The sequence below is a fragment of the Branchiostoma belcheri genome, unplaced genomic scaffold (genome assembly GCF_001625305.1).
Source record: "Branchiostoma belcheri isolate BF01 breed outbred unplaced genomic scaffold, Haploidv18h27 scaffold125, whole genome shotgun sequence".
Classification (NCBI taxonomy): Eukaryota; Metazoa; Chordata; class Leptocardii; order Amphioxiformes; family Branchiostomatidae; genus Branchiostoma; species Branchiostoma belcheri.
In genome coordinates, this window is record NW_017802658.1 from 395,955 (window position 1) to 421,140 (window position 25,186).

Here is a 25,186-nt window from a genome sequence, read left to right on the forward strand (position 1 = left end):
AGTAAATATCAATATCAGATTTTCTCATCTAGAATGTGTTTTTTTTCTTTTGCCTCCCAGAAATTGCAGTGGATGCCTTTAGGAAAATTTAAAGATGTATGATGTCAGATTGGTTCTTGTTCCTTAGCCATTTTTGCAAGATGTTTGTTTAAGCATATAACTCATTGTGCTAGTAGAAAGACACACACACATAATCACATCCACATAATGTTAGCATACAAGGAAATGACATTTATTGACAAATCTGGAATAATTGACATTGCTAGGCACACACTGGCACACAAGTCAACTCAACACAATGGATTGAATGATTGTTATGGTTGCCAAACAGTGTTTCTCAAAAACTGAATGAAAGTTTTAAACATTGCCTCAAATTTTTGACAAAACAATATCCACTTGTGAGTCTCAAACAAAATCACGTTGATTAGCTATATATTGCATGATCTTTATAATCATGCTCCAATTTTTTTACCACTCTATATTCACATTTGAAATTCTGGTCCCTCCATATTCATAATTGTATTCCAATACTTTGTTCAAAGCCTTCAATAATTAATTCTATATACCAGCATTTGGAACCATGAGGATTCAAATACTATTTCACTAAACTTTGACAAGAAATCATAGAACTTAATTACTGTACCCACTGTAGAATACATCAATATTAATGTATATCAAGTGATTTAACACTACAACATGAATACAGTGGAATTCTTAACATTGGCATTCTCTATGTACAACTATGATGATGATGAAAATCATACTGCATGACTAAACATCCTGTACAATGGTCAGCTGATTGCAGGCGACACAAAAGAAAACTATCCAAATCACAAGGGAAAGATCTCACTGAAATTCTCAGGTTGCAGGGTTTGACGTGCATGGTCTTTGATGGCAGTCAGAAGGACCCCGCACTCAATGCGGCTTTTACTTCTGCCTTCTGGGAACCCCCTGGTGTGCATGAGCACCACATTACCATACATGTCAAACCCTGGGGAGCCTGAGGAGCCGTGGAACATCACACCTGTGTGGTACAGGGGCTTACGTGTGTCTGCCTGGATTAGGTTTGGAGAGCGAACATGAATGGCGTACTTCTCAACCACCCCAGCGATGGGGCAGAAGTCAACCTTCTTGCTCCCACCATGAGGGTGGCCGACAACAACCACCATCTTTCTGTCGTCCTCACTTTCTGAGATAGAACGTCCAAGAAGAGGTAGGCTGTCAATTCTTTCTGCCTCGTCTCCACCTGCCAGTTGGAGAATAGCATAATCTAGCTCTTCACTGTAGCATTTTAGCATAGCTGCAGGAGCTTCAAAAGGAACTTTGTGTTCCCTCTCAGCAGACACAAAGAATGTTGCAGTATACAGGCTTGTATCAGGAAATGACCATAAGTCCCTGTACATCTTTCTATATACATGGTAACATGTGAGAACCTTTCCCTTGCTCAACAGAAAGCCTGTTCCAGAACCAGTAGGCCAGTTGATACGACAGACTGATTGTTTTCTGTCATATATCAGATCATAGACATTAGATTCAAGGCTGTAGTTTGTACTACTGGAGAACATTTCCTCCCGAAGTGTCTTCCTGTTGAGCTCCTGTCTGTCTTCATCTGCTTTCTTGTTCTTGTCTGGGACAAAGTTCAGGTTGGGGAAGTCAGCACGTAGAATGCTTGTTACTTGGTCCTGCAAATCCAGTAACTCTCTTCTCATTGACTGTTCACTGAAACCAATGAAAGGTTTGACAAAAACTTAAATTTTATATATCATAATCTTTATGACTTGTTTGTTATCAATTAGTAATACATATTATTAAGAATGAGAAGGACTTACATTGCGGTTATTATTGTTATTGTTGGTCAACAGCAAAAATCTGGCTTACAGAATTATGTGGCAGCTATTTCAAAACATAATTGTAGACTGAAAATGATGCAGATAAAATTAAATATGTGTAACTGCAACGAAATGTTTATTATAAATAAAATTATCATTCCTGAAAAAGTTTTATGCCTGCTATGTATATGCATGACACCTTGAAAAGTAATCAAATAATACTTGAGCTAACTGAAGCACTTCTAGGTACTATCTTACCTGTAATTAAATAAAGTTATTGAGGGTACCTTGTGTTCAACTTCTCCACTACTGCCCTTTGTCCTGCCATGTCCAGTGCACTCTTCAGTCCCTCTACAGTTGCATCAGTACCAGAGAGATGTAGCCACTGTTCCAGTACTGCCAAACAGCATCTCCCTGTGTCTTCCTGGTGCTTCTGGCTGATTCTCTCCATGTCAGCTTCAGACAGACCCAGGTTTCTCCCAAGCTCCCTCCACGGTGGCTTCAGTTCAACAACAATGGGGATGCACCATGCTACAACTAAAAAAAAAATGTGAAAGTTTTGTTACCAATAAAATCTTGACTTATTGATCATTTAGAGTCTGTGAGTCTGATGAAACTATTACTCGATGTGAACACAAGTCCCTATATGGCACTATGGTACATGATATACATTTAAATGACAAATAAAAAGTACTGTGTCACAATTTTTGGCTACAAGATCAACCACGTTACACTGTCTTGATTTTGTAGCATCACATGAAAATTGTTACAATAAGATTTATCAGTAATGCTGACTAGAATTACATACATGAGATATCACACTCTTCTGTTGACTTCTGTTGTTCAGATTCTGACTGATCCTGTTGTGGGACTCTGCTCCTTTGACCAGCTGCAGCATCTTTTGGCCTACAGAGAAAAACATAGTGCCCTTTTCAGAGAGGTTTGCTGGTTTGGTAACCAAAAACAGCTATTAGAATTCCTCAATGTTCCATTGACTGGAATGACATGGTGGGGCCTGGCCTTTAATATCTGTAACATCAGCAAAATCTTCTGCCTGGTGCTCAACAGTGTATTTTCTTGTTGCAATTTGAGGGTAAAGGTATATCTAACAACTTTGGGACAAACACAAAGAAAAGCACTCACGGTTTCTGGAACCAGTGTCCAAGACCGATGTCTTCGATGGTGGTTGTGGCAGGCGAGTAGGTTTCACAGACGACTTCTCCCTCATGAACCATTCATGGACACTTGTGATTGGGATGAAGCTGTCTTCATCCAGCTCCTCCGTCTCCTTGTGGCTGTCACAGCAACACTGGAGGCACCACTTGTACCTGATACCCGGGATCCACTTGTTGATGATCTCCCGCAGGTCTTCATCCAGACCTTTTCGGACAGCTGGACCATGGCTGAAGCAGGCAGACTCTTCCTTCTCTGACGACAACAGCTCCACCTTCAGGCGGTGGTCTTTCTTGGTGATGACGAAGGTCTGCTTTGGGTTGTTTGTGATGAACCTTGCACAGCTTGCATATGCCAGTGGCCTCAGCTTGTTATGTCGACGCATGCTTGCAATGACAAGGCGATGGTACACACCAACAGGGCAGAACTTGTCATCAAATACAGCAATGATAGGCTTGCTGCACTTCACCCCTTTTGGATACAGTTTCTTCCTGTCCTTCACAGCAGTCAGGAGAGATGGAACAAAGTAGGTGGGGTTCTGTGGGCTTGAGGTGTTTGTACTTGTGTCTGTCTCATCATCTTTGCTAGTACTGCATTGTAGGATCAGGTCAAACTGTTCCATCATCTTCAGTAGCTCATCTTTGTGGTTGATAAGGTCATACTCGAGTTCCTCTTGTCTCTTCTTCCACACATGCTGTATCAGGCTGTCTTCTAACATACCTGTTGACTCCAGCAGTCTCCACTTGTCTTTCACTTCGGGATCCCGAAACTTGGGGATGGTGATGATTGTTTTCTGCACGTCCACAAACCACTGCGGGTCCAGGACCACAAGGTTGCGGAGTTCTGGGCTGTCGAAGAAGAGGATGTCTCCGCACAGATGAAAGAACCTCAGGATTGTGACAGCGTTTCTCTCTGGAGTGACTCCTTCAGGTAGATCAGAACTGTCTGTAGCTTTCAGCACATCCTGAAGGCTGCAGTACTTCCTGCCCTGCTTCTCCATTTCCACCAGCTTGGACTTCAGCTCCAGCCATCTGATTGGGATTCTCCTGCCCATGTGGTTTTGCTGTTGGGCAATCTTGAGGATAAAATCTCTCAGATGTGACATCTCTTGATCTTCTGGATCACGCTTGGTGTTGTCAATAGCGAAGTACCTGTCATACACATGGCTGTCAATGGCCTTCCCACTGAGATGCTCTTTGAGGTTGGAGAACAACTCATCAATCTGTTCCTGGAGTAAAAAAGGAGCAATAAGTTGATTTTATTACTTTTCAATTAAGAATATGTAAACATGAGTTTCTAATATATAATCAGACAAACCTGCTCTACTTGGTCCTTGTGTGTACCAACCACAATCACAGGGGGCCCTTTGTCTTGTTGCTGGTCATCACTCAGTAGGGTCCTCTTGTTTGGTCCGGTGTGTGCTCGAATGGACTCCAGATGGTAGTCAAAGACATCTACAAAATTAATAAAACCCATACTTGTCAAGACTTTCAATATGCTATCAAGGCTCTTTTATTGGAAGAACTTGATATTGGTAAATTTATACAGAGAAGCAAAACAGTTAAAGCTGCAAGCATTTTTAATCCATGAATCTATACCTTAACCATTTTTGCATAGTGAAGCACTCCCACCAGTATACCTGGTAATATTAATGTTTAGTCCTCATGATGCTACTAGTACTCACCCCCCCTCCCCCAAAGTACAAAATCCAACAGGGCTTAAATGAAAATTCATCCTGTTATGACTTGATATTAACATTTGATTTTGAAATCATGTGTTCCAATAAAAAGAACATTTAAAAAATCACCGGTCCACACTAACCTCCTTCTGTTCTGAGTTGAAGTGCTCCTGCACAGCTGCCAGGCCATGGCTTGAGTGGGGTGTCCAGAGGTTTCTCAAGGTTCAGGGTCACGATGTAGATGGCATAATGACTGTAGAAGACATGGTGGCTGCTGTAGTACACGTCATGGCCGGCGTAGTCCCAGATTGAAATGGCAGGATGTTCCTTTGATCCAACGACGTTGGACAGGTCATCTTTGCCGAGAAAAATTTGGGTGGCACGTTTGTAGTCCTCTGACTGCGTAGCTGCTCTTCTGGCACTAGTGCTACTAGACTGGTTACTTGCAGAGGGTTGTACGTGTGAAGAAGTGCTTGCAACAGGCTCTCTTTGGTGCTCTATTTCAGTGCAGGTAAAATAAGATATCATCTATCATACATGTAAAAATTTAATCTTTCCTTAAAACAACTATGCAATGTTTAAATGATGTTCTAAATTCCTGATGCAAAGTATGATAAAAGGCCGAATTTACACAGCAAAAATATCTGGGCTAGGACATTCGACATACATTGTATGGCACCGCATGATGCATGCTGTAGGACAGATTTTTTATGTGTAAATAGGCCTGCCAAAGATGCGCGGCGTCACATGGCATTTATCCTGTGGCACATTCAGGAGGTGCCACAAGTGTGGCATGACACTCAGAGGAAAGTGTGCATCGCGGCCCAGCAGTAAATGGTGTCGCAGGCAGACCAATTTCTACATGGCAGTTGGTCTTTGTTTAGAGATCATTCACAGATTATAAATTGATTACAGGTAAATAAGGATGCAAAGTGCAAAGTGGAAAGGTACAAGTCTGTCACTGAATGAATGGTATGACATTAAAAATCTATACCCTTCAAGTTGGCAGATCTAGTAATAATACCTTGACTTGCAGGAGCTGTTTGGTGTGGTTCAGATCTGAACGTTTCTTGTCTTAACTCCTTGTCTCCCTCTGGCTTTCTGGACATGCTTTGTGGTAACAGTTGTTTCCTCCCTTCTTTCATCTTCTTCATTTCTATGGCAGCAGCATGCACAAACTCACTGTCCTTCGTCTCTGAAATTAACAAATTCCTAATTAGTCAAATAAAAATCTTATATCTTCTATATTTCACCCATACTATATAGTATGATACTATATAATATAATGGTTATTTGGGGGCCAATGATCATGACCTGAAATTTAGTATAGACTCCAGCTGCAGGTAGAGTACTAGTGGGCATTTTTTGTCTTTTCAGTTTCGATATAGGCTTTTAAAATGGTTTTATTTGGGGTTTTACTATACATGGTATGCATGACAATATTTGGCATGAATGGTATGCATATTTGGCACACATGACCTAGCTACTTACTCATCAGCTGTGAATAGTTTCTTCTTTCTGATTGGCTGCTGGGATAATGTGATAATCAAACAGATACAGGATTGTATGGAAAGGTAATCTTCAAGAAGATACAGGGTGACATGAATTGTTGATCTCCAGGCAGATACTGGGAGGCATCGAAAGGTTACATGTACATTCAATCAGATGTTGTTTCCAGAATACCTGTATGTTACTGAAAGGCACTTCGTTAGTGGGGGTTTCTAGAACGCTTTTACTAATATTAAAGCAGTGTATAGGAGTTTCAAGAATATTTCTATTGAAAAGCACCATATAGGGATTTTGTGAACACTAAAAGGTACTGTATACACTAGGAAAAAGTTGATATGGAACAGTGTACTTAATATGGAATGGGAAGAATGGGTGAAATATGCTGCACAATTGTAGTTGCTCTTGAGCAAATGTTCAAGGCCTTTCTAGTTAAGAATTGTTGTTGGTGCATTTTCTAAAATTTCATTACTTGAATAGAGACAAGAAAGCCATTATTAATACACTGTATACCTTTGGTGATTTTCCATTCTTCTTTCCCAGTCATGAGACATGAAGTGATGACAATACCATCAGTGCTCTCCTCATCTTTGTGGAACTCGATTTGAAGCAAGCTGTTCTTCAGGCTGCTTTTACCATTCCCATGTTTCCCAGACAGTATCAGTCTGATGTTGAAGACTTGAGTGGTCCCCTCTTTACAGGCCTGCTCATACAGAGCACACATCTCTGGACCTCCCAGCTCAACTTCCACTGGTACAGATGCTGAATCAATTAGGTATGAAAACAGGATCTTAATCCTGAAACCTCAAAATCCTTGGTTCAATTTTCTAATACCTTGGAGACCTGGACCTGCTAGAACTTCCAACAAAATTACAAAATTTCAAATGTATAATTATCATCAAATTTTTCTAAAAGATATGCAAATCTACATGGAGGAACACATTATTCTGTAAAATCTATTCGAGCATGCAGAAAATGTATGATTTCGAAAGTGGTTACTTTGGTTACTGAAGAAGTGTCATGTCAAGTCAGAGATACAGTGTATCATTTACGTACAAGCTGATCACTATCCTAGAAGGCAGGTTATGTTGATTGGTTGATTGATTGATTGATTGATGAATTGATTTCTGAGCTGTTGGAATAAACCAGTATAAAAGTCTCCATAAAACTTGACTGTGTACCATTAACATTATGTTAGTTTGGAGATAATAATATATTCCCATAAATTGTCAAGTAATTTCATTCTTCTTAGCTATTTTTCCTGGTCACCTGAATCAGTTGCTGATGGTCCCTGATTGTGCTCCTTGCTCTTAAGATTGCTTGTGAAATCCTGCAATGTAATCAGCTAATTAATCTCTTAGCAGATCCTTTGTGTGGCTGCTGCAATAGTTGCTGAATAATCTCCAACCAGATCTTTTGTGTGGCTGCTAAGAATTTGGCCAGGCAGTATCCATTTGCCAGACAGTATATTAGGGTGGCATATTGGATACTGTCTGGCAAATGGATACTGCTGGTAAGACAGCCATACTGTCTTCAAAAAATGGTGTTATCAAGACCTTCTCATTTTTAACAATTGTCAGGATATCTGAAGTGTGCATACGTGCACCTCTTAGATTGCACTATCTGATACTGCATAAGTAGATCTCTTTAAAGTCAACTTTTTAAAAAAGTAGCAGCCCTGAGGTACAATTTTGACATTTAATAAGTTCAATAGTTTAGCTAATAGTTTATAACAATTTAGAACAGTCATTATAGATAAAGAGAACATAAATAAATGTTGTATGTATGCCACTTCATGATGAGTTGTTTATCAGCAGCCTTTATCTTTTTCTGATTATCTTAAGTGCTAGTAGTAAACTTTCGGTTACTGCTAAACATATATGCTAGTTTAGATACAATCCAGAAGAAGAGAATCATAAAAACAACAAAAGACATGTCAGTATCTAATTTCAAAGTACAGAACTAAGTATAATATGACAAATGTCAAATATCATTCTGATCGTTTTTCAACGTGTGGTCATTACATACAGTTATGGAAGAGCAGCTTTTTGGAAGAGGCTAATAAAAGAATGATGTATCTTGTACCTTGTCTCTGTCATCCCTATCAGCCTCGTGCTGCTGCATTATGTCCACACACTTGGATTGACCTCGCAAAGTTGCATACTGAAGGGGAGTGTAGCCCTGAAACAACCATGACGCTTTTGTTTTTGTGAAGAATTTTTTATTGAAGGACACGACAGACTGAAGCACACTTTTTTTTATTACTCCGTGAAGGAGGTATCCCTCCTGCAGGAGTATTGTGGTCAGTCGATTTGTCATGTTAGCAGCTAAAACACATATACACGTGCGTGTAAGATGAAAGATTGGAATAAATGCTTCAAGCGTGCGTGTAAGATGAAATACCGGAATAAAAGCATTGCTCTTGAAAGTTCCTGATGAAAGTATTAGTTTTGAAAGGTGCTGTTCTTTTTGTTGCAATGAATTCCAATGGGTGCAGTGTAATGAATTCCCATGGGTGTAAGAAGAGTATTAAAATCCAGAGCGAGTGAATCGTGAGTAGTAAGAGTCGGTGTAGGTAATTGGCTTGTAAGATTTGGTGTAAGATTCTGAAATGGGCCATGTTCTTCTATGTCCAATATTTGGCCACTACTGAAAACACAGGGTTCCCTTGTTTAATTGCCATGTACAGTAATTTTATACGTCGTCTGCAGGCTTATAAGATGCCCGTGATGATGCACGTTTACATGTATTTACAAAATATAAAACTTCACATAGAATTGTCACTTATGGACACTTGTTGTTACATTAACTGTGAACATTACCAAGTTAAATACCAAGTAACTGGTGACATCCAATATGATACTCCAGGCACAGGTGATGTACCACAACAGTCAATCTACCTACCTGCCAGTCCAGTGTGTTCACATCTGCACCAGCCGCCAGTAAAGCTGATACAGTTTCATGGTAGCCATCCTTAGCTGCCATGTGCAGGGGAGTCCTGTCCTGTTAAACACGTAAGATGATCTTCAGTATGGGAATAAAAGACTGGAGCACATTATTACATAAAAATTCTAACTTTAAGGTGAGGTCACATACAAGTATGATACTCTGGGGACATGTCATGTACCATGTCAATCTAGTCCTACCTTACTGTCCTGTATGTTCATATCTGCACCAGCTGCCAGTAAAATTGACACAGTTTCATGGTGGCCATTCTGGGCTGCCAGGTGCAGTGGAGTCCTTTGCTGTAAAACACATGAAATGGTCTTCAGCATGGTAACAGGGATTTACACAGGGCAAAAAAAAATCTGTCCCCAGTGCGAGCTGTACAACAGATTTTTAATGTGTGTAAAAAGGTCCGCCACCATTTTCCTGTGTCACATCGAGGAAGTGCCACAAAGTCACACTCAGTGGGGAGTAGTGCTGCATACCTAAACCCAATTTTAGGTTCAGGTCTGGATTCAAGTCCAGAGGTTTAGGTTCAGTTCCAGACTTGTAAGTCCGGACCTAAACCCATGGCATTATAATACAAAATTGCATGTTGACAACCTTGCAATGTTGTCTTGGTGAAACTTAACATGGAGGCCGGTACTTGACGATGCCCGATGGCAATGTTTTCTTCATTTTGCAGCAAAGATTTTACAATCTACGGAAGGTTTTAGGTGGTATGGAAAGAAAAGGGGTATGTGAAATGGTCTTTTATGGTAATAAGTCCGAACTCGGTTCTTGACTTTTAGGTTTTTTTGGACTTGAACCTAAACATTCTTACAAGTCCGGATCCAAGTCCAGTGAACCGGTATGCATCACTAGTGGGGAGTCTGCGTCATGGTCCAGCAGTGTGTAAACAGCAGGGCTCGAAATACTGGGTGCATGTGCACCTTAGTGCACCCAAATTTGGAGCTGTGCACCCAAGTATTTTCCGTGGGTGCACCAGTGCACCCGGGCCAAACATTTTTGTAGGTTTACGTATGTAAAGATGTTAAATGTACATATAGTTACTGTAGTAATACAGCATATTGTCGACATCAAAGTGTCAGAAAAGCAAGAAAACCCTTGTCATTTTTCTTTATAAATGAAACATAATTAGTTTTTGCTAAAATTCTATATGGTGCACCCAAACAATTTTTGTGCACCCAGTTTCTTAAGTTGGGTGCACCAGTGCACCTATTCCCAGAAATGAATTTCGAGCCCTGAACAGACCTGCATCCACACAGCCCATTTCTGCGTCGCAGTAGGTCAATGGTTATTTGAAAATATATCATTTCCTGCACTAGCCTGAAACCCACACCATGTTCATCTGTTTATAACTGTTGCAGTTGATATGGGTAAAATGAAAATGTCCTAGGCGATTGACAAGCGCCGCACGTCGAACGGCACAGGGCAGATATAATTTTGCCCCGTGTAAATTGGACCTAGAACACATTATCCTTGAAGCTAAGGTCTTAACTACTACTATACATGTGTAGATTTAAAGGTGACATCACATACAACATTCCAGGCACAAGTGATTACCACAACAGTCAATCTACCTACCGATCCATCCAGTATGTTCACATCTGCTCCAGCTGTCAGTAAAACTGATACAGTTTCAAGGTGGCCATTCTCAGCTGCTGGGTGCAGGGGAGTCCTGTCCTGTAAAACATGAGAAAGATGAGATAGTTTTCAGTAGAGCAACAGTACAGACTGAAACACATTATCCTTGAAACATTACCTGTTAGTGTTAGGTATAAGATTTAATGGCCACATCCGATACAATACTCCAGGGACTTGTGATGTACCACAAGAGCCAATATATATATTATGTACCTACATTGATGATTACATGTACCTACTGTGTTATCTAGTGTGTTCACATCTGCACCAGCTGCCAGGAAAACTGACACAATTTCATGGTGGCCGTTCTGGGCTGCCAGGTGCAGCGGAGTGTTTCGCTGTAAAACACGAGACAGTCTTAAGTTAGGAGAATAGGACAGACTGAATCACATTATCATTGACATCATTGATTAGTTGTTAGGTATTACATGTAACTGCTATCAGATTTAAATGGTATTTCACATACGATACTACAAGGACATCAGTCAATCTACATGTACCTACCCACGGGTCCAATGGGTCAATTACATATGCACCAGCTGCCAGTAAAACTGACACAGTTTCATGATGGCCATTCTTAGCTGCCCTGTGCAGGGGAGTCCAGTCCTGTAAAACACAAATGAGATGGTCTTCAGCATATTATTCTTGACATCACTCAATTACTTGTTAAGTTTGAACTGCTATGATATTCCATGCGGATATGGTGACATTACATACACATGTATGATGTATTACTCCAGGAACATGATGTACAATCTACCTACACATTCGTCATGTGTGTTCACATCTGCACCAGCTGTCAGTAAAGCTGATACAGTTTCAGGGTGGCCATTCTCAGCTGCCAGGTGCAGGGGAGTGCTGCCCTGTAAAACATATGAGATGGTCTTTAGTAGGACAACGGGACAGATTGGAGCACATTTTTCTTGATATCAATTAGTTGTTAGGTTTGAAGTTCGAATTGCTATGACATCATGATATTTAAATGAAAGGTGACATCACATGATACTTTGTTCCCTTCATCCCTATCAGCCTCGTGCTGCCGCATTACTTCCTCACACCTGGATTGACCTCGCAAAGTTGCATACTCAAGGGGGGTGTAGCCCTGAAAAAATGACTACACTTTTGTCAGACTGGAACACACTTCTTTTATTGTTAACATTATCAAGTAGCTGTTTGTTTCCTGGAAGATTTAGCTAAAGGTGCTCCAGGGGCATGTAATGTACCACAACAGTCAATGTACATACGAACTCATCCAGTGTGTTCAGATCTGCACCAGCTGCCAGTAAAGCTGATACAGTTTTATGATGACCATCCTTAGCTGCCAGGTACAGGGGAGTCCTGCCCTGTAAAACACATAAGGTGGTCTTCAGTATGGGAATAGGACAGACTGGGGAACATCATTACTGACATAAATCAATTAGCTATTGGGTCCTCACTGCAATTATAAATATTTTATAAAAACTTTAAGGTAACATCACATAATTTATACAAGTATGATACTCTGGGGGCATGTCACGTACCAATTGTCAATCTACATGTAGGGGAGGGACCAGCAAATCGGCATGCACAGAACTAACAGTGTGTACACCGACGATTTATTTTGGTACTTATTTTTTAGATAATTTTTTTTCCTGGGCAAATTTTGCTCAGAAAGGCCCAGTTTTCTGGTAAGGACAGAAGAATGTATATTTCTAAAATATACAATGTTTTAAAGTGTTTGTTTCTAGTGGTTTTAGCATAGATTTCAATGGGATCTCCTTAACTGGTCCCTGCCCTGAACCTACATTAGTTAGTTGTTAGATTTGAACTGCTATTATGATATTCCATGGTGACATTACATACACATGTATGATATATTACTCCAGGAACATGTGATGTACAATCTACTTACATCTTTGTCATGTGTGTTCACATCTGTACCAGCTGTCAGTAAAGCAGATACAGTTTCATGGTGACCATTCTCAGCTGCCAGGTGCAGGGGAGTGCTGCCCTGTAAAACATATGAGATGGTCTTTAGTAGGACAACGGGACAGATTGGAGCACATTTTTCTTGATATCAATTAGTTGTTAGGTTTGAAGTTCGAATTGCTATGACATCATGATATTTAAATGAAAGGTGACATCACATGATACTTTGTTCCCTTCATCCCTATCAGCCTCGTGCTGCCGCATTACTTCCTCACACCTGGATTGACCTCGCAAAGTTGCATACTCAAGGGGGGTGTAGCCCTGAAAAAATGACTACACTTTTGTTTTTGTGAAGAATTGAAGGACAGCACAGACTGGAACACACCTCTTTTATTGTTAACATTATCAAGTAGCTGTTTGTTTCCTGAAAGATTTAGCTAAAGGTGCTCCAGGGGCATGTAATGTACCACAACAGTCAATGTACATACCAACTCATCCAGTGTGCTTAGATCTGCACCAGCTGCCAGTAAAACTGACACAGTTTCATGGTGGCCATTCTCAGCTGCCAGGTGCAGGGGAGTGCTGCCCTGTAAAACATATGAGATGGTCTTTAGTAGGACAACGGGACAGATTGGAGCACATTTTTCTTGATATCAATTAGTTGTTAGGTTCGAAGCTCGAACTGCTATGACATCATGATATTACAATATATATATGATATATATATATATATATATATATATATAATATAAAGGTGACATCACATGATACTCCAGGAACATGTGAATATCTACCTACCTGTTTGTCCTTTATGTTCACATTTGCACCAGCTGCCAGTAAAACTGATACAGTTTCATAGTGGCCACTCCAAGCTGCCCTGTGCAGGGACTGTAAAACATATGAGATGGTCTTTAGTATTATGGCAACAATACAGATTGGAGCACAATTGTTTTTGATATGGGCAGTTAGCTGTTAGACTTTAACAGACATAAGATTTAAAGGTTATTTGTTGTTTGTATTCTCCTATATATATAAAAACTGTCATTTTATTTTTCCAGAAACAACCTTAATCTTACATCACTGCATACATAACTAAAATCCTACCATAAAATCCCACTGTTGCCACCATGCCAGAGGACATAAATGAGCTACTGGGAAGCATAGTTGTGACTGTACAAAGGGGCTTTAATAATCACACCTTTGTGGAATGAACCATTATGGGGAAATCTGAAGAACCAAGTGATCCCTAACTATGATGTCATCTCATTAACATAAACATTGACATACTAGTATGTAAGTCCTTTTACAGCAAAATTCTTTCCCCACATTGTAAATTTATGGAACTCCAAACTTAATTCCAAAAACACATACTTTCCTTCTGAATTCAGTCCTCAAGCTTTTAAAATAAACATCCACTGACATTTTTTGGCATAATCATATACAGCTGCAGTGTTTACCTAGCTCTATGCTTAGAAGTGGTCATTTGGCCTGGCATTGAGCAAAACTGTTAAAAGACTAGTGGTGTTGCTACCAATTAACTGACAATAATTCAGAAACAGAAGACATGATAACAAACCAAAGTTCCACCATGATCAGCAGCATTAGGATTGACTCCCTCCTCTAACATCTGTTTCACTCTGACTGTATCACCATCTGCTGCAGCCTGCCATATTACCTGCAGTGACAGAAGATATTAAACATCACCAATGGACATGCCAAAAAACAGTTACTCAAGCAACTGGATATGATTTTGAAAACGTCAGACGTTTCAGCTAGTATCCACTAGCTTTCGTCAGTGACTGAGAGACCAGAGGGGAAAGCAGGTTTATATAGTATTTTACACAACCTGTTGATTGATATGCAAATAAAGTGAAGACAAATTTTTGGAAGTCGAAAAAGGAACAAAAGTCAGACAAGTCAAGACAAGATGATGCAAATTAGTCTGAAAGCTCCTGTTATACAGGACAGGAGCTTAAGTGTTGTCTGTCCTCGGGGCTGGGAGTGCCAAATCCCAAGTGCCGGAAAGATCGACCCGTAGCCCCCCTTCCCTGTTGAGGGTGGGGTTGTACATTCTTTCATATATTGCCTCTTTAACACCCCATTCCCACCAGCGTGTTTCGCGGTCTAAGACATCCGTGGACTCGAGTTTGAAAGAGTGACCCTGGTTGTGTTGTAGGTGGTGGAAAATAGCTGAGGAGTAGCCGTTGGCACTAGGTCGGCAATGTTCTTTGTACCTTACTTTAAGCGGTCGACTTGTCTCTCCGATGTAGGTGTTGTTACAATTGGGCTCCTCACATTTGAGTCTGTAAATAACATTCGCCTTGGTACCCTTGTGAGGTCGGTCCTTAGGGTGTACCAGTCTTTGTCTGAGGGTTGAGTGAGCACAGTAGTCTTAGACAGGGAGCAGTACGACAGGAAGGTACAGGACCTATTGGGAGACAAAGACACCTACATGCCCTTGAAAAAGGACCCCACTAACAAGTTTAAAGGGAAAATCAGTTCAGCTCTCAAGAAATTGCAAACTGAAGGAGTTCTGGATCGCCCCACCTACCTAAAACTCAATCCCACAACGGAACAACCCCCTGCTTTCTACGGCCTTCCCAAAATCCACAAACAAAGTGTCCCTCTACGACCCATAGTCTCCAGTATAGGCTCTGTCACCTATGAGTTAGCAGGTTTTCTAGCCAAGATTTTAGGACCACTAGTGGGGAAATCTCAGCACCATGTACAGAATAGTGCCGACTTTGTCAACAAAATCAAAGACATTCATGTAGAGGATGATGAAACCATCACTTCGTATGACGTGTGCTCACTTTTCACCTCCATACTACCCAAGGAAGCAGTGTCAGTAGTCAAGGAAGCCTTGGAAGCCGATGATACACTTGCAGATAGAACCAACCTATCCGTTGACCAAGTTTGTGAGCTACTAGAACTCTGCTTAGGATGCACATACTTTACCTACAAAGGACAGTTCTACCAACAAATGCACGGCTGTGCTATGGGATCACCAGTCTCACCAATTGTTGTAAACCTGTACATGGAGAAGTTTGAAAACAAAGCCCTCAGCACTTTCAATGACACTCCCCCGGCCAACTGGTTTCGATATGTAGATGACACTTGGTGCAGATTGAAAAAGAGGGTAGCTGCTGACTTCTTTGACCACATCAACCAGATAGATGACAACATCAAGTTCACACAGGAGCCAAGCCATGACAACATGCTCCCTTTCCTAGACACCAAAACTATCATAGAGGAAGATGGTAACCTTCGTTTCGAAGTGTACAGGAAACCAACCCACACTGATCAGTACCTGGCTTTTGATTCCCACCACCCTTTGGAACACAAACTAGCAGTGATCAAAACTCTCTTCCATCGTGCAGACAACATTGTCACTTCAGACCAAGCCAAAACGGACGAACAAAGACACCTCCGAGGTGCCCTGGCTAAATGTGGCTACCAAAACTGGACTTTCAACAAAGCGCTCAAACCTTCAGATCAGTCTAAGAAAACCCAGAAGTGCAAACCATTGACCAACAAAAACAAGGCCAACATCACTATTCCGTATGTCCAAGGAGTATCTGAGAAACTCCGACGGATCTTCCAAAACTTCAACATAGCCACTAACTTCAAACCTCACTCAACCCTCAGACAAAGACTGGTACACCCTAAGGACCGACCTCACAAGGGTACCAAGGCGAATGTTATTTACAGACTCAAATGTGAGGAGCCCAATTGTAACAACACCTACATCGGAGAGACAAGTCGACCGCTTAAAGTAAGGTACAAAGAACATTGCCGACCTAGTGCCAACGGCTACTCCTCAGCTATTTTCCACCACCTACAACACAACCAGGGTCACTCTTTCAAACACGAGTCCACGGATGTCTTAGACCGCGAAACACGCTGGTGGGAACGGGGTGTTAAAGAGGCAATATATGAAAGAATGTACAACCCCACCCTCAACAGGGAAGGGGGGCTATGGGTCGATCTTTCCGGCACTTGGGATTTGGCACTCCCAGCCCCGAGGACAGACAACACTTAAGCTCCTGTCCTGTATAACAGGAGCTTTCAGACTAATTTGCATCATCTTGTCTTGACTTGTCTGACTTTTGTTCCTTTTTCGACTTCCAAAAATTTGTCTTCACTTTATTTGCATATCAATCAACAGGTTGTGTATATAAACCTGCTTTCCCCTCTGGTCTCTCAGTCACTGACGAAAGCTAGTGGATACTAGCTGAAACGTCTGACGTTTTCAAAATCATATCCAGTTGCTTGAGTAACTGTTTTTTGGCATATCGTATTACCTGGATGTCTAACCTTCATCGACGTATCACCAATGGACACTTACTAGTGACACAATATTGCAAGGGAGGAAAGACACACATCACAAATTAAAATACTTTAAGGTAGTTCTTAATTTACTTAACTGTCATGTGTAGAAATAATTAAAAAAACAGCTCTTAGGCCACACCAATTTAATTTCTTGGTTAACGGATTCACCCGCTTCATTTTTTTCTGATTTGCAAATAAAAATAAAAATTCAGAATCAACTGTAAAATGCAGCTCATATTTTGCTCTGAACAGTTGAAAACAGTTCTTTTCATCCTAGTTGTTACAGCTATTCCATCTTTCAATGCAATGGTATCATTAAAAGTTCAAAATTCATTGTTCAAATTTTGACCCAGCCTGGTGTGTTGACTTCATGGCTCCTATCGTACCATTTTGGACCATAATAGGATGCCTAGGCCTGTTTTTATTTTTCCTTTTTTTTTTAGCCCGCCCCCTCCATTATTTTTCTGGAAAAATCCATTAACCAAGAAAAACAAATTAAATTGGTGTGGCCTTATAGGATTTAGTTGGATTTTTCAAGGCATCAATATGAGGATGTACATGTATATCATGGTCTCTATGTCACATTATGTGTTCTCATGAGGACCAACCTTGACATTATTTCTCATCTGTCAAACCAACAGAAAAACCCATCATCACCATTATGTTACATATTGTTTGAATTCCAGAGATTGGTGATGGTAAATTTACTCAGAAATTAATTGCTATACCAGAGACAAGCATATATCTGTATTGGCTACTTCATAAATGAACAATATATTATTAAACACAGATTATCATGAATATTATTAGATGATTATTCTTTGTGCTCATGTAACGTTACATATTCCTGACCTCCTTTGTTCTTGTACATCTGAATCCTCAAGAACACATAACCTACCCATTCCTTCCTTTTCTTCAGATCCATTCCTTCCTTTTCTTCAGATAAGTTCCATTCTGGACCATCCGGTAAACTTCTACACCACTGTCAGCTGCATGTTTGTTTTTCTATTTAAAAGCAAAACACAAAACATGAATGCCAAAACCACACAGTCACACACTCAATATTACCTCATAGCTCGAGTATATCATGCAGAACATTGGGCAAAAAATATGGTCAGTTAGACTAAGCAAGGAGATTTAAGACTCACAGTTTCGTGATGACATCACTGGAAATTCCAGGGCTAGGGGAATCCCCTTCTTCCAGATTACCCGGATGTAGCATAAAGTGACACCACAGGCCACATGTACAGACATGTTGTAACGTTACATTATGATGTGGACAGGGGATTGATTCTAAAAAATCCAAGCCGAATTACAAACTCTCCAATCCCCAAATTAAAGGACACCAGCAGAACTTTATAAAGACACAAACACTGCCACAATCACAAGAAACCCACGGCAAATTAGGTTTAAAACTGTTTGTTCAAGCAAACATTTATTAAACGTAATTTAGAATTTTTAGCTTATTTTTCCCACTTAACGTTACAGTACTAAGGAACAGACTTACCAGCGCCTCTCACAGTGAGTCAAGTTCAATATCACATCGAATAGGGGAGTCTGGTGTCCGACATGTTCACAAAAAAAGTGTACAAGAAAGGTATTACCTGACACTGAACTTTTCGGTAACTCTCCCAACTTCCCGGTTCAAAGTTCAGCAGTAGTCTCGTGCCCAGGTCACCTTGTAAAAACATGTTCACGAATATATGGAGCGCCACCGGCGATTTCTGATCGTACTGCAGTACAACTCGCCATGATCAGGCCGACAAAGAAGCTCAGTGATATTTGAATTCCCATACATTTCATTACTAAGGCGGTGTTTTACAAGTTGGTCACGTATTTCAATAGACTACAATCCCAACAAGTGAGACACAATTTTTCAGATGGAAAATATTAATAATGTCTTTTATTGTGCATTTTTGCCCCACTGGGCTAAGCACAGGTCACACGCGTTACAATCATATATACATATACCGATACATAAATATATAAATGCATGTATATATATAAACGTCTAATGTATTCTAGTATTTTCAACTTCCTCTGCAAACCGTTGAGTTGTACAACAAAGTTGCTTTCATCATCAAGGTTGAACAAATGACTAAACACACAAAGTAATGTATTATCGGCATGGTGAATAATAGACTTTTCATTCCTTCACATTTTATTCTTGTCCTTTGGAATGAATTTTGTGGCATTCTGCGATAAAAGTATCGTTTTCCAATTTTTTTTCAATTTACGGCATATATTTGCTCATTTTGCGGCTACTTTGAACGATTTACAGTATGGTCGAAAACGTTTTGGGGGAAACGGACGAAAACTCATGCGCGCGCGGATGTCATCTATATAATCAAATCAACATGGCCTTATATCACCTATAGCGAACAGAATGGCTTACCTTATAGCTATAGCCGAGTCATGTTTTCATATATGATACTACAGTAGGGTATATGCAACGATCTATTTAACCTTCATCTTTCATTCTGCGTAGCCCAATAGCAATTAGATTATTAACACAAGTGATCGGTGGAAATAAAACGAAGGGAAATGAAAGTAAGGGCACTGAGGCACATAAAAAAACTGATTCTGTGGGTGTAAAAGACAAGACAACCTTCCTATATGTTGTTGCAACAGTTGCCTGTATCCGTATAGCGTATATGAAAGGCAGTTTAAAGGAGCGTCGCACGGATAGCTATGATTATGAAAGCACGTGTTTTATTTATTGAAAACACCGACCATACCTGACGACATTATTGTAGTGCCACAGGAAAGGTATGAGCTATATTTTTGGGGAGACTTTTTTCAAAGAACTTGCAATATTTGCAACTACGTCATGAAATCTGGTAGTTAACGTTTGTGTTGTATTGGTTATGTGTTATAGGTTTGATATAATAGTATATATATAACTTATCTGAGGTGCAAAAACGTTAGAAACGTATTAAACAAGCAACGTTTAAATTGCAAAAGTAAGACAGCATCGAGAAAAATATAGCAGTGAAAAAAGACAGAGCACAACTCGGATTCGAGTACAGGTCAAAAAGCCTAATCCTAAAACCCTAACTCTCTCCGCCAAGAAACATCAAGATGTTGACATGTTGACAGAGTTTTAAAATACACCTAGATATAGAATCTACCGTTTCAAATGGCAAGGATGATCTTGCATACTGCGGATTCGCCTCACTGAATGCGACTGTTTGCCAAAACAAACAGAAACGCAATATTCTCACACCGAGAGCAAAAACATGAAAAACATCAATACCAGGATGTGGCACGTCAGTACAGTGAGGATTATTCTCCATTCCGAATGAAGAAAACAGGGATTACACAACCGAGAGTCGGAAAAGGAACGCAGGGAATCGCCGCCAACTCTTAACACTACGAGCACGCGTATGGTAAGTCTCTCACTTAGCACAGAATGTTGATTTTGTACTGTTACATGTTACGTTCACTCAGCTGCGTACACTAAGATACGAAGCTGTAATGACCCGAACAGTCAAACCTAGAACAATTCGAATTCAGTCCGTATAACACTGGGCACTCTGACTACAGCCATTGCTAACCCGAAGATACTTTTCCTCTCTTGCTGCCTAGCATGGCCTGGGTTCCTAGCTTTAAAGCATCCAATGCAGTTTCAGGGCGGCAAAATTATAGATATTCTGAATAAGGCAATCTGTATGATTAAGGACATGTCCTTGGTATGATATTGACATTTACTCACGGTCCCACATCGTATCCAAGCCCTAAAGATAACACTGGATGCCCTTAAATTTGCCTTGCATTTTCAGAACTACTTCCCAACGCGCAAAAGAGATAGTAGGACGTCAAGTCATTCCGGTGTGCACCTCAAAAAATGCAACATTCCCTATCATAGAAGGTCACACTAACAGTGACGTGTCAGGTCAACATGCATATGATCCGGCGACGTCGCAAGACGGCGCTGCTCCTCGGTGCAGCCCTGCTCCTGCTGATGGAAGTGTCCCGCCGGCGCCTGCTGCCCACAGCGCTTTGGTCTGGGACAGAACAAGGAAACGTAGTAAGAAAAGACGGGTACGTAGTTGTCTTTACTCTCGGCAAAAGGAGGTTATGATTACACAAAATATTTCTTTTATACCTCCATGAAAAATGGAGGCATTGTTTTTGGTGTGTCTGTGTGTCTGTCTGTGTTTCCGCACATTTGTTGTCAGCATAGCTTCAGATTGTGATGGTTTTTGGTACGTTGGCAGGTTGTAGGAAGACAAAGGTCAAGGTCAAATATGGGCCTTCTTTCTATTGTGCGTATTAGCTTAGAAAACACGTCTTTGAATAATTGAAAATATCCATTAGTTGATCCGCAAAGTTTTAATCACGTAGGTTCAAACCTGCCTGTTTTGATCAATGGTGAATTGCAACAAAATACTAACAAAATCGTCTTGAAGTTATTTGTTAACCAATTGCAGCATCTTTTACAACTGCAGGTTGCAGGCAGACGGCTTGGCTGGCGATACCATAAGCAGTGGTTTGAGGAGACAAGCGTTAGGCAAGAATGATCTAAGCAACGAGCTGACAGACAGGAAAACCAGACGGCAGGATTCTACAAACAACACTATCGACAAAACGATACCTGGGAGTGGCAGCAACAATACTATAAGAACACAGGAGCCACAAATCTATAGCCTTCATACAAGATTGACCAACGGCAATGCAAGCGATATCTTGAATAAACAGGTTTTAACAGACGACGGTCTCAGCAAAATATTTGCTGATGGCGCGAAGAACAATATTTCAAAGAAAGAGTCATCAACACACAATATACTTCCTATAGGAATCGCTCATGAAATCATCGACGATACATTGAGCGGACGGGTACTGATTAATGATAGTCGTACCGTTGAGGATAATCTGATTAAACGAGAGCCAATGAAAAACGATCTTACTGAAGGACTAGCTGGTGGTGCCATTGGTGATACCTTGGGAAGACAGGCGGTTGCAAACGATGTCCCCTCGAACAACAGTTGGAAATCAGCAAATAACGGTTTCTCCAAAGGGTCAAATGAGATGACCAATAGCAAGATCTTTAACAGACGGGCTCCAACAGACAGTGGTCTTAAAATGACCAGTATTAAAGGACCAGAACACAGGGTATCTGGCAACGTACCTACTAGGACGTGCAGGAAGAAAACAAACCTGGTTTTCCTGAAGACCCACAAGACTGCCAGCTCGACGGTACAAAACATCATCATGCGGTTCGGCAGTGCTAGAAACCTCACCTTCGTCCTACCTGCGGAGGACAATAACATCGGCTGGCCGGGGAAGTTTAAGAGGTACCACGTGCTCCAAGAGCGTAGCAGGAGGAAAAACATCACCTACAATATCCTCTGCCACCACACGCGTTTTAACTACAGCAACATCCGGGAACTTATGCCAGACGATACCATGTATATCACAATTGTTAGGAATCCTGCGGACATGTATGAATCCATATTCTATTACTTTTTGCTCGATAAAGATTTCAGGATACGCAGCCGTTCCCCCTTGAAAAAATTTCTCGACAATCCATATTACTATGTCAAGAAAAATACACCTAGCAAACAATTTTATCGTAACCCTATGTTCTATGACTTGGGATATACTAGAAAACAGTCGGTCTCAGAGCAGACAATAAAATCCGACATTGGTTTCCTCGAAAAAATATTCTCCGTTGTCATGGTAGCGGACTATTTCGAAGAGTCCTTGATACTGATGAAACACACGCTGTGCTGGGACATCGATGACGTCACGTTCTTCAAAATGAACGCCCGACGAGAAGAGAGCATTCGTCACGTGACTAAAGAAATGGCGGGAAGAATCCGCCGCTGGAACAAGGCGGACGCCATGTTGTTCGACCACTTCAACAAAACCTTGTGGTCTAAGCTTTCCCAGCTCCCCTTCGACTGGAGAAAAGAGGTGGAGATTTTGAAGGCAAGAAATAGGCGTCTACAAGAAGAGTGTATAGAATCTGACAATGTTAGGAACGCAGAAATACAGGACAGCCGCTTCAAAGTGTTCCAACCAGATGGCATTACCATCAAGGGCTTTCGGGTGAAGAAAAGTGCCCGGATGAACGAGACCTGTGTGAACATGGCGAAGTCAGAATTACCGTTTACGCATGAGCTGCAAGTCAAGGAACGGCTGAAATACAATATCATGGATTACAAGGAACAATTGCATAAGCAACAACCACAATCTCGACAAATGCCTGATAAGGAAAAGAAAAAACCTAATTATGGTCCTCAAAATTTGATTAAAAAAAGGAACTTACCTCCCGTATTTGAGATGCGTGATAAAGAAAAGCAAAAAGTTTACCCTCTGTTTCCCAACCAAAATCTAACAGCGGAAAAGAAACCGCTTTCCCTTTTAGACGTCATTCTTAAGATACATGAAAAGGACATACAAAAACTTAATCCTCAGTATTCCAACCAAAATTTCATTGTGGACAACAAAATCCCTTCCATGGTTGAGATGCCTGAAAAAAACGTACAGAAACCTAATCCTCAGTACTCCAACCAAAATTTCATTGTGGAAAAGAAATTCCCTTCCATACTTGAGACGCATGAAAAAAACATACAAAAACCTATCCTCAGTATTCCAACCAAAATAATATGAACAAGGTTCTAATGTTAGAAAAGGGAGAAAGGAACGTCGGTTAATAATTTAGTCATTATGTAACGTTACGCATACCAAAATAGTTATAGAAATAAACATACAATATCATAGAGAAAATCTCTTTAATTGACATGTAAAACTTTAATATACAATCAGCAACAACTTGAATATATGGTTTAACGTTACTTGAATTACAAAATTTTAAGTATCAGTACAAATTCAAAGGTGTTGCATACAGTTGGTGATGTACGCTGTTTTTTCACACACCGAGAAATTTTGTTTTTGCACTGACGTAACGACCAATAAGACACATTTGTTAGTACTGTACCTCTAAAATACTTGATATCTTACATGGGGATATAAAATTAGGGGCCTAATTAAGTACAATATAATCAAGTTTTCATTGTTTTATTACAATTAATCGTGTTTTTGATAGTGACGCAAAACCAGCAACCCTATGTCAAACCTCTACATGTAAAAAAAAAACACTTATTCAGAAGTGTTTTGGTGAAATGTACTACTTAAAAAACATCATGGTTCACATCTGTTGAGGATAACTGCCTTGCCATTATCAAGATTGAACGCAGCCAAAAGTAACGAAGATTCCCCATTATATTAAAATCAATTCAGGATAAAATTTATGGTAAAGACATTTCTGCTGCAATAATGCAGTGTACAGATCAATTAGTTCAATGGTTTCGAGGGAAGATATGATACAATTTTATATTGCTCGTTAAACGATCGTAAGGCCAGTATGTTAATTATATTATATACAGAAAGTTGCATTCTAGAAGTAGTGATATAAAACCTAGGACTGTACACAATTTACATTTTACGAAAGCATTTACTCTATTGACTATATATGCTATTACTACTAAGTTTTATCACTGCTAATTAACAATTCATGTACGCTGTTGACACTGCACGTATGCAATGCCATTTAAGTATTCACTTCCCTTAGTTTATAAAGCATCCAGTTTTTATTTATGCAATCCACAATTTTGATCATTTTAAGGCACATGTACAAAAAGCCCTCATGATTTGCTGTATCAATTTTGCAATATCTTACTATTTATGATCAAGGAACGTACACAATTTGTTAGTCAATATTGCATACATACGATGGCAACTCTATAATTCGTTTGCTATGTAGACACAAGTCTCAAACTGCTACAATTCCTCTACCTCTGTAAGAATTACTTTGATGAAAATGTTACAGGCTCGATGTAATGACAGCATCTTTTTTTCAAAAATAACTTTTAGAATTTCTGTTTGGATATTGTTAGAATTGTTAGGCATGTAAAGCATATACATTTTAATGCTCAGATATATTCAGCAATTATATAACATATTATTCGTATAGATCACCTTTAAGGCTTCGGAAGCTGCCCGTTTGTATATTAAACACTGTGATAGCAGTGTTTTGTTGTGTCTTCAATCCGTGTCTTATTTCATTATGCCACACCAAGTAAATTTTATGGATGACGTCCGCGCGCGCATTGATTTTGGCCTGTTCCTAGAAAAAAAACAAGAAATTCCACTTCCTGTA

General features: G+C 40.2%; 3 protein-coding genes and 2 long non-coding RNA genes across 5 annotated transcripts; 1 reads left to right on the forward strand and 4 right to left on the reverse strand.

Annotated features, from left to right (window-relative positions):
• Nucleotides 1-210: 210 nt before the first annotated feature.
• On the reverse strand, nucleotides 211-7,536 carry LOC109463411. The gene is given in 10 exon segments (XM_019760231.1): nucleotides 211-1,719; nucleotides 2,117-2,366; nucleotides 2,638-2,735; nucleotides 2,973-3,054; nucleotides 3,057-4,230; nucleotides 4,320-4,456; nucleotides 4,824-5,177; nucleotides 5,705-5,875; nucleotides 6,700-6,948; nucleotides 7,456-7,536. Coding segments are annotated over 9 exon segments (3,366 nt in total). The 5' UTR covers nucleotides 6,911-6,948; nucleotides 7,456-7,536; the 3' UTR covers nucleotides 211-830.
• A 734-nt stretch (nucleotides 7,537-8,270) lies between these two features.
• Nucleotides 8,271-9,445, reverse strand: LOC109463377. Its single transcript, XR_002139821.1, has 3 exons — nucleotides 9,333-9,445; nucleotides 9,091-9,189; nucleotides 8,271-8,367 (listed from the first exon to the last, which is right to left on the reverse strand). It is a non-coding gene; the product is annotated as an uncharacterized LOC109463377 (long non-coding RNA).
• Nucleotides 9,446-10,456: 1,011 nt separating this feature from the next.
• LOC109463365 (ankyrin repeat and SOCS box protein 3-like) lies at nucleotides 10,457-12,951 on the reverse strand. The gene is made up of 7 exons (XM_019760139.1): nucleotides 12,913-12,951; nucleotides 12,024-12,122; nucleotides 11,544-11,642; nucleotides 11,284-11,385; nucleotides 11,019-11,117; nucleotides 10,716-10,818; nucleotides 10,457-10,461 (listed from the first exon to the last, which is right to left on the reverse strand). Exons 1-7 carry the CDS (start codon nucleotides 12,949-12,951, stop codon nucleotides 10,457-10,459), a joined length of 546 nt encoding a protein of 181 aa, XP_019615698.1.
• Nucleotides 12,952-14,282: 1,331 nt separating this feature from the next.
• On the reverse strand, nucleotides 14,283-18,457 carry LOC109463378. The gene is made up of 3 exons (XR_002139822.1): nucleotides 18,168-18,457; nucleotides 17,918-18,024; nucleotides 14,283-14,362 (listed from the first exon to the last, which is right to left on the reverse strand). It is a non-coding gene; the product is annotated as an uncharacterized LOC109463378 (long non-coding RNA).
• Nucleotides 18,458-21,723: 3,266 nt separating this feature from the next.
• LOC109463366 (galactosylceramide sulfotransferase-like) lies at nucleotides 21,724-24,867 on the forward strand. The gene is made up of 2 exons (XM_019760140.1): nucleotides 21,724-23,260; nucleotides 24,857-24,867. Exons 1-2 carry the CDS (start codon nucleotides 21,913-21,915, stop codon nucleotides 24,865-24,867), a joined length of 1,359 nt encoding a protein of 452 aa, XP_019615699.1. The 5' UTR covers nucleotides 21,724-21,912.
• Nucleotides 24,868-25,186: the final 319 nt, after the last annotated feature.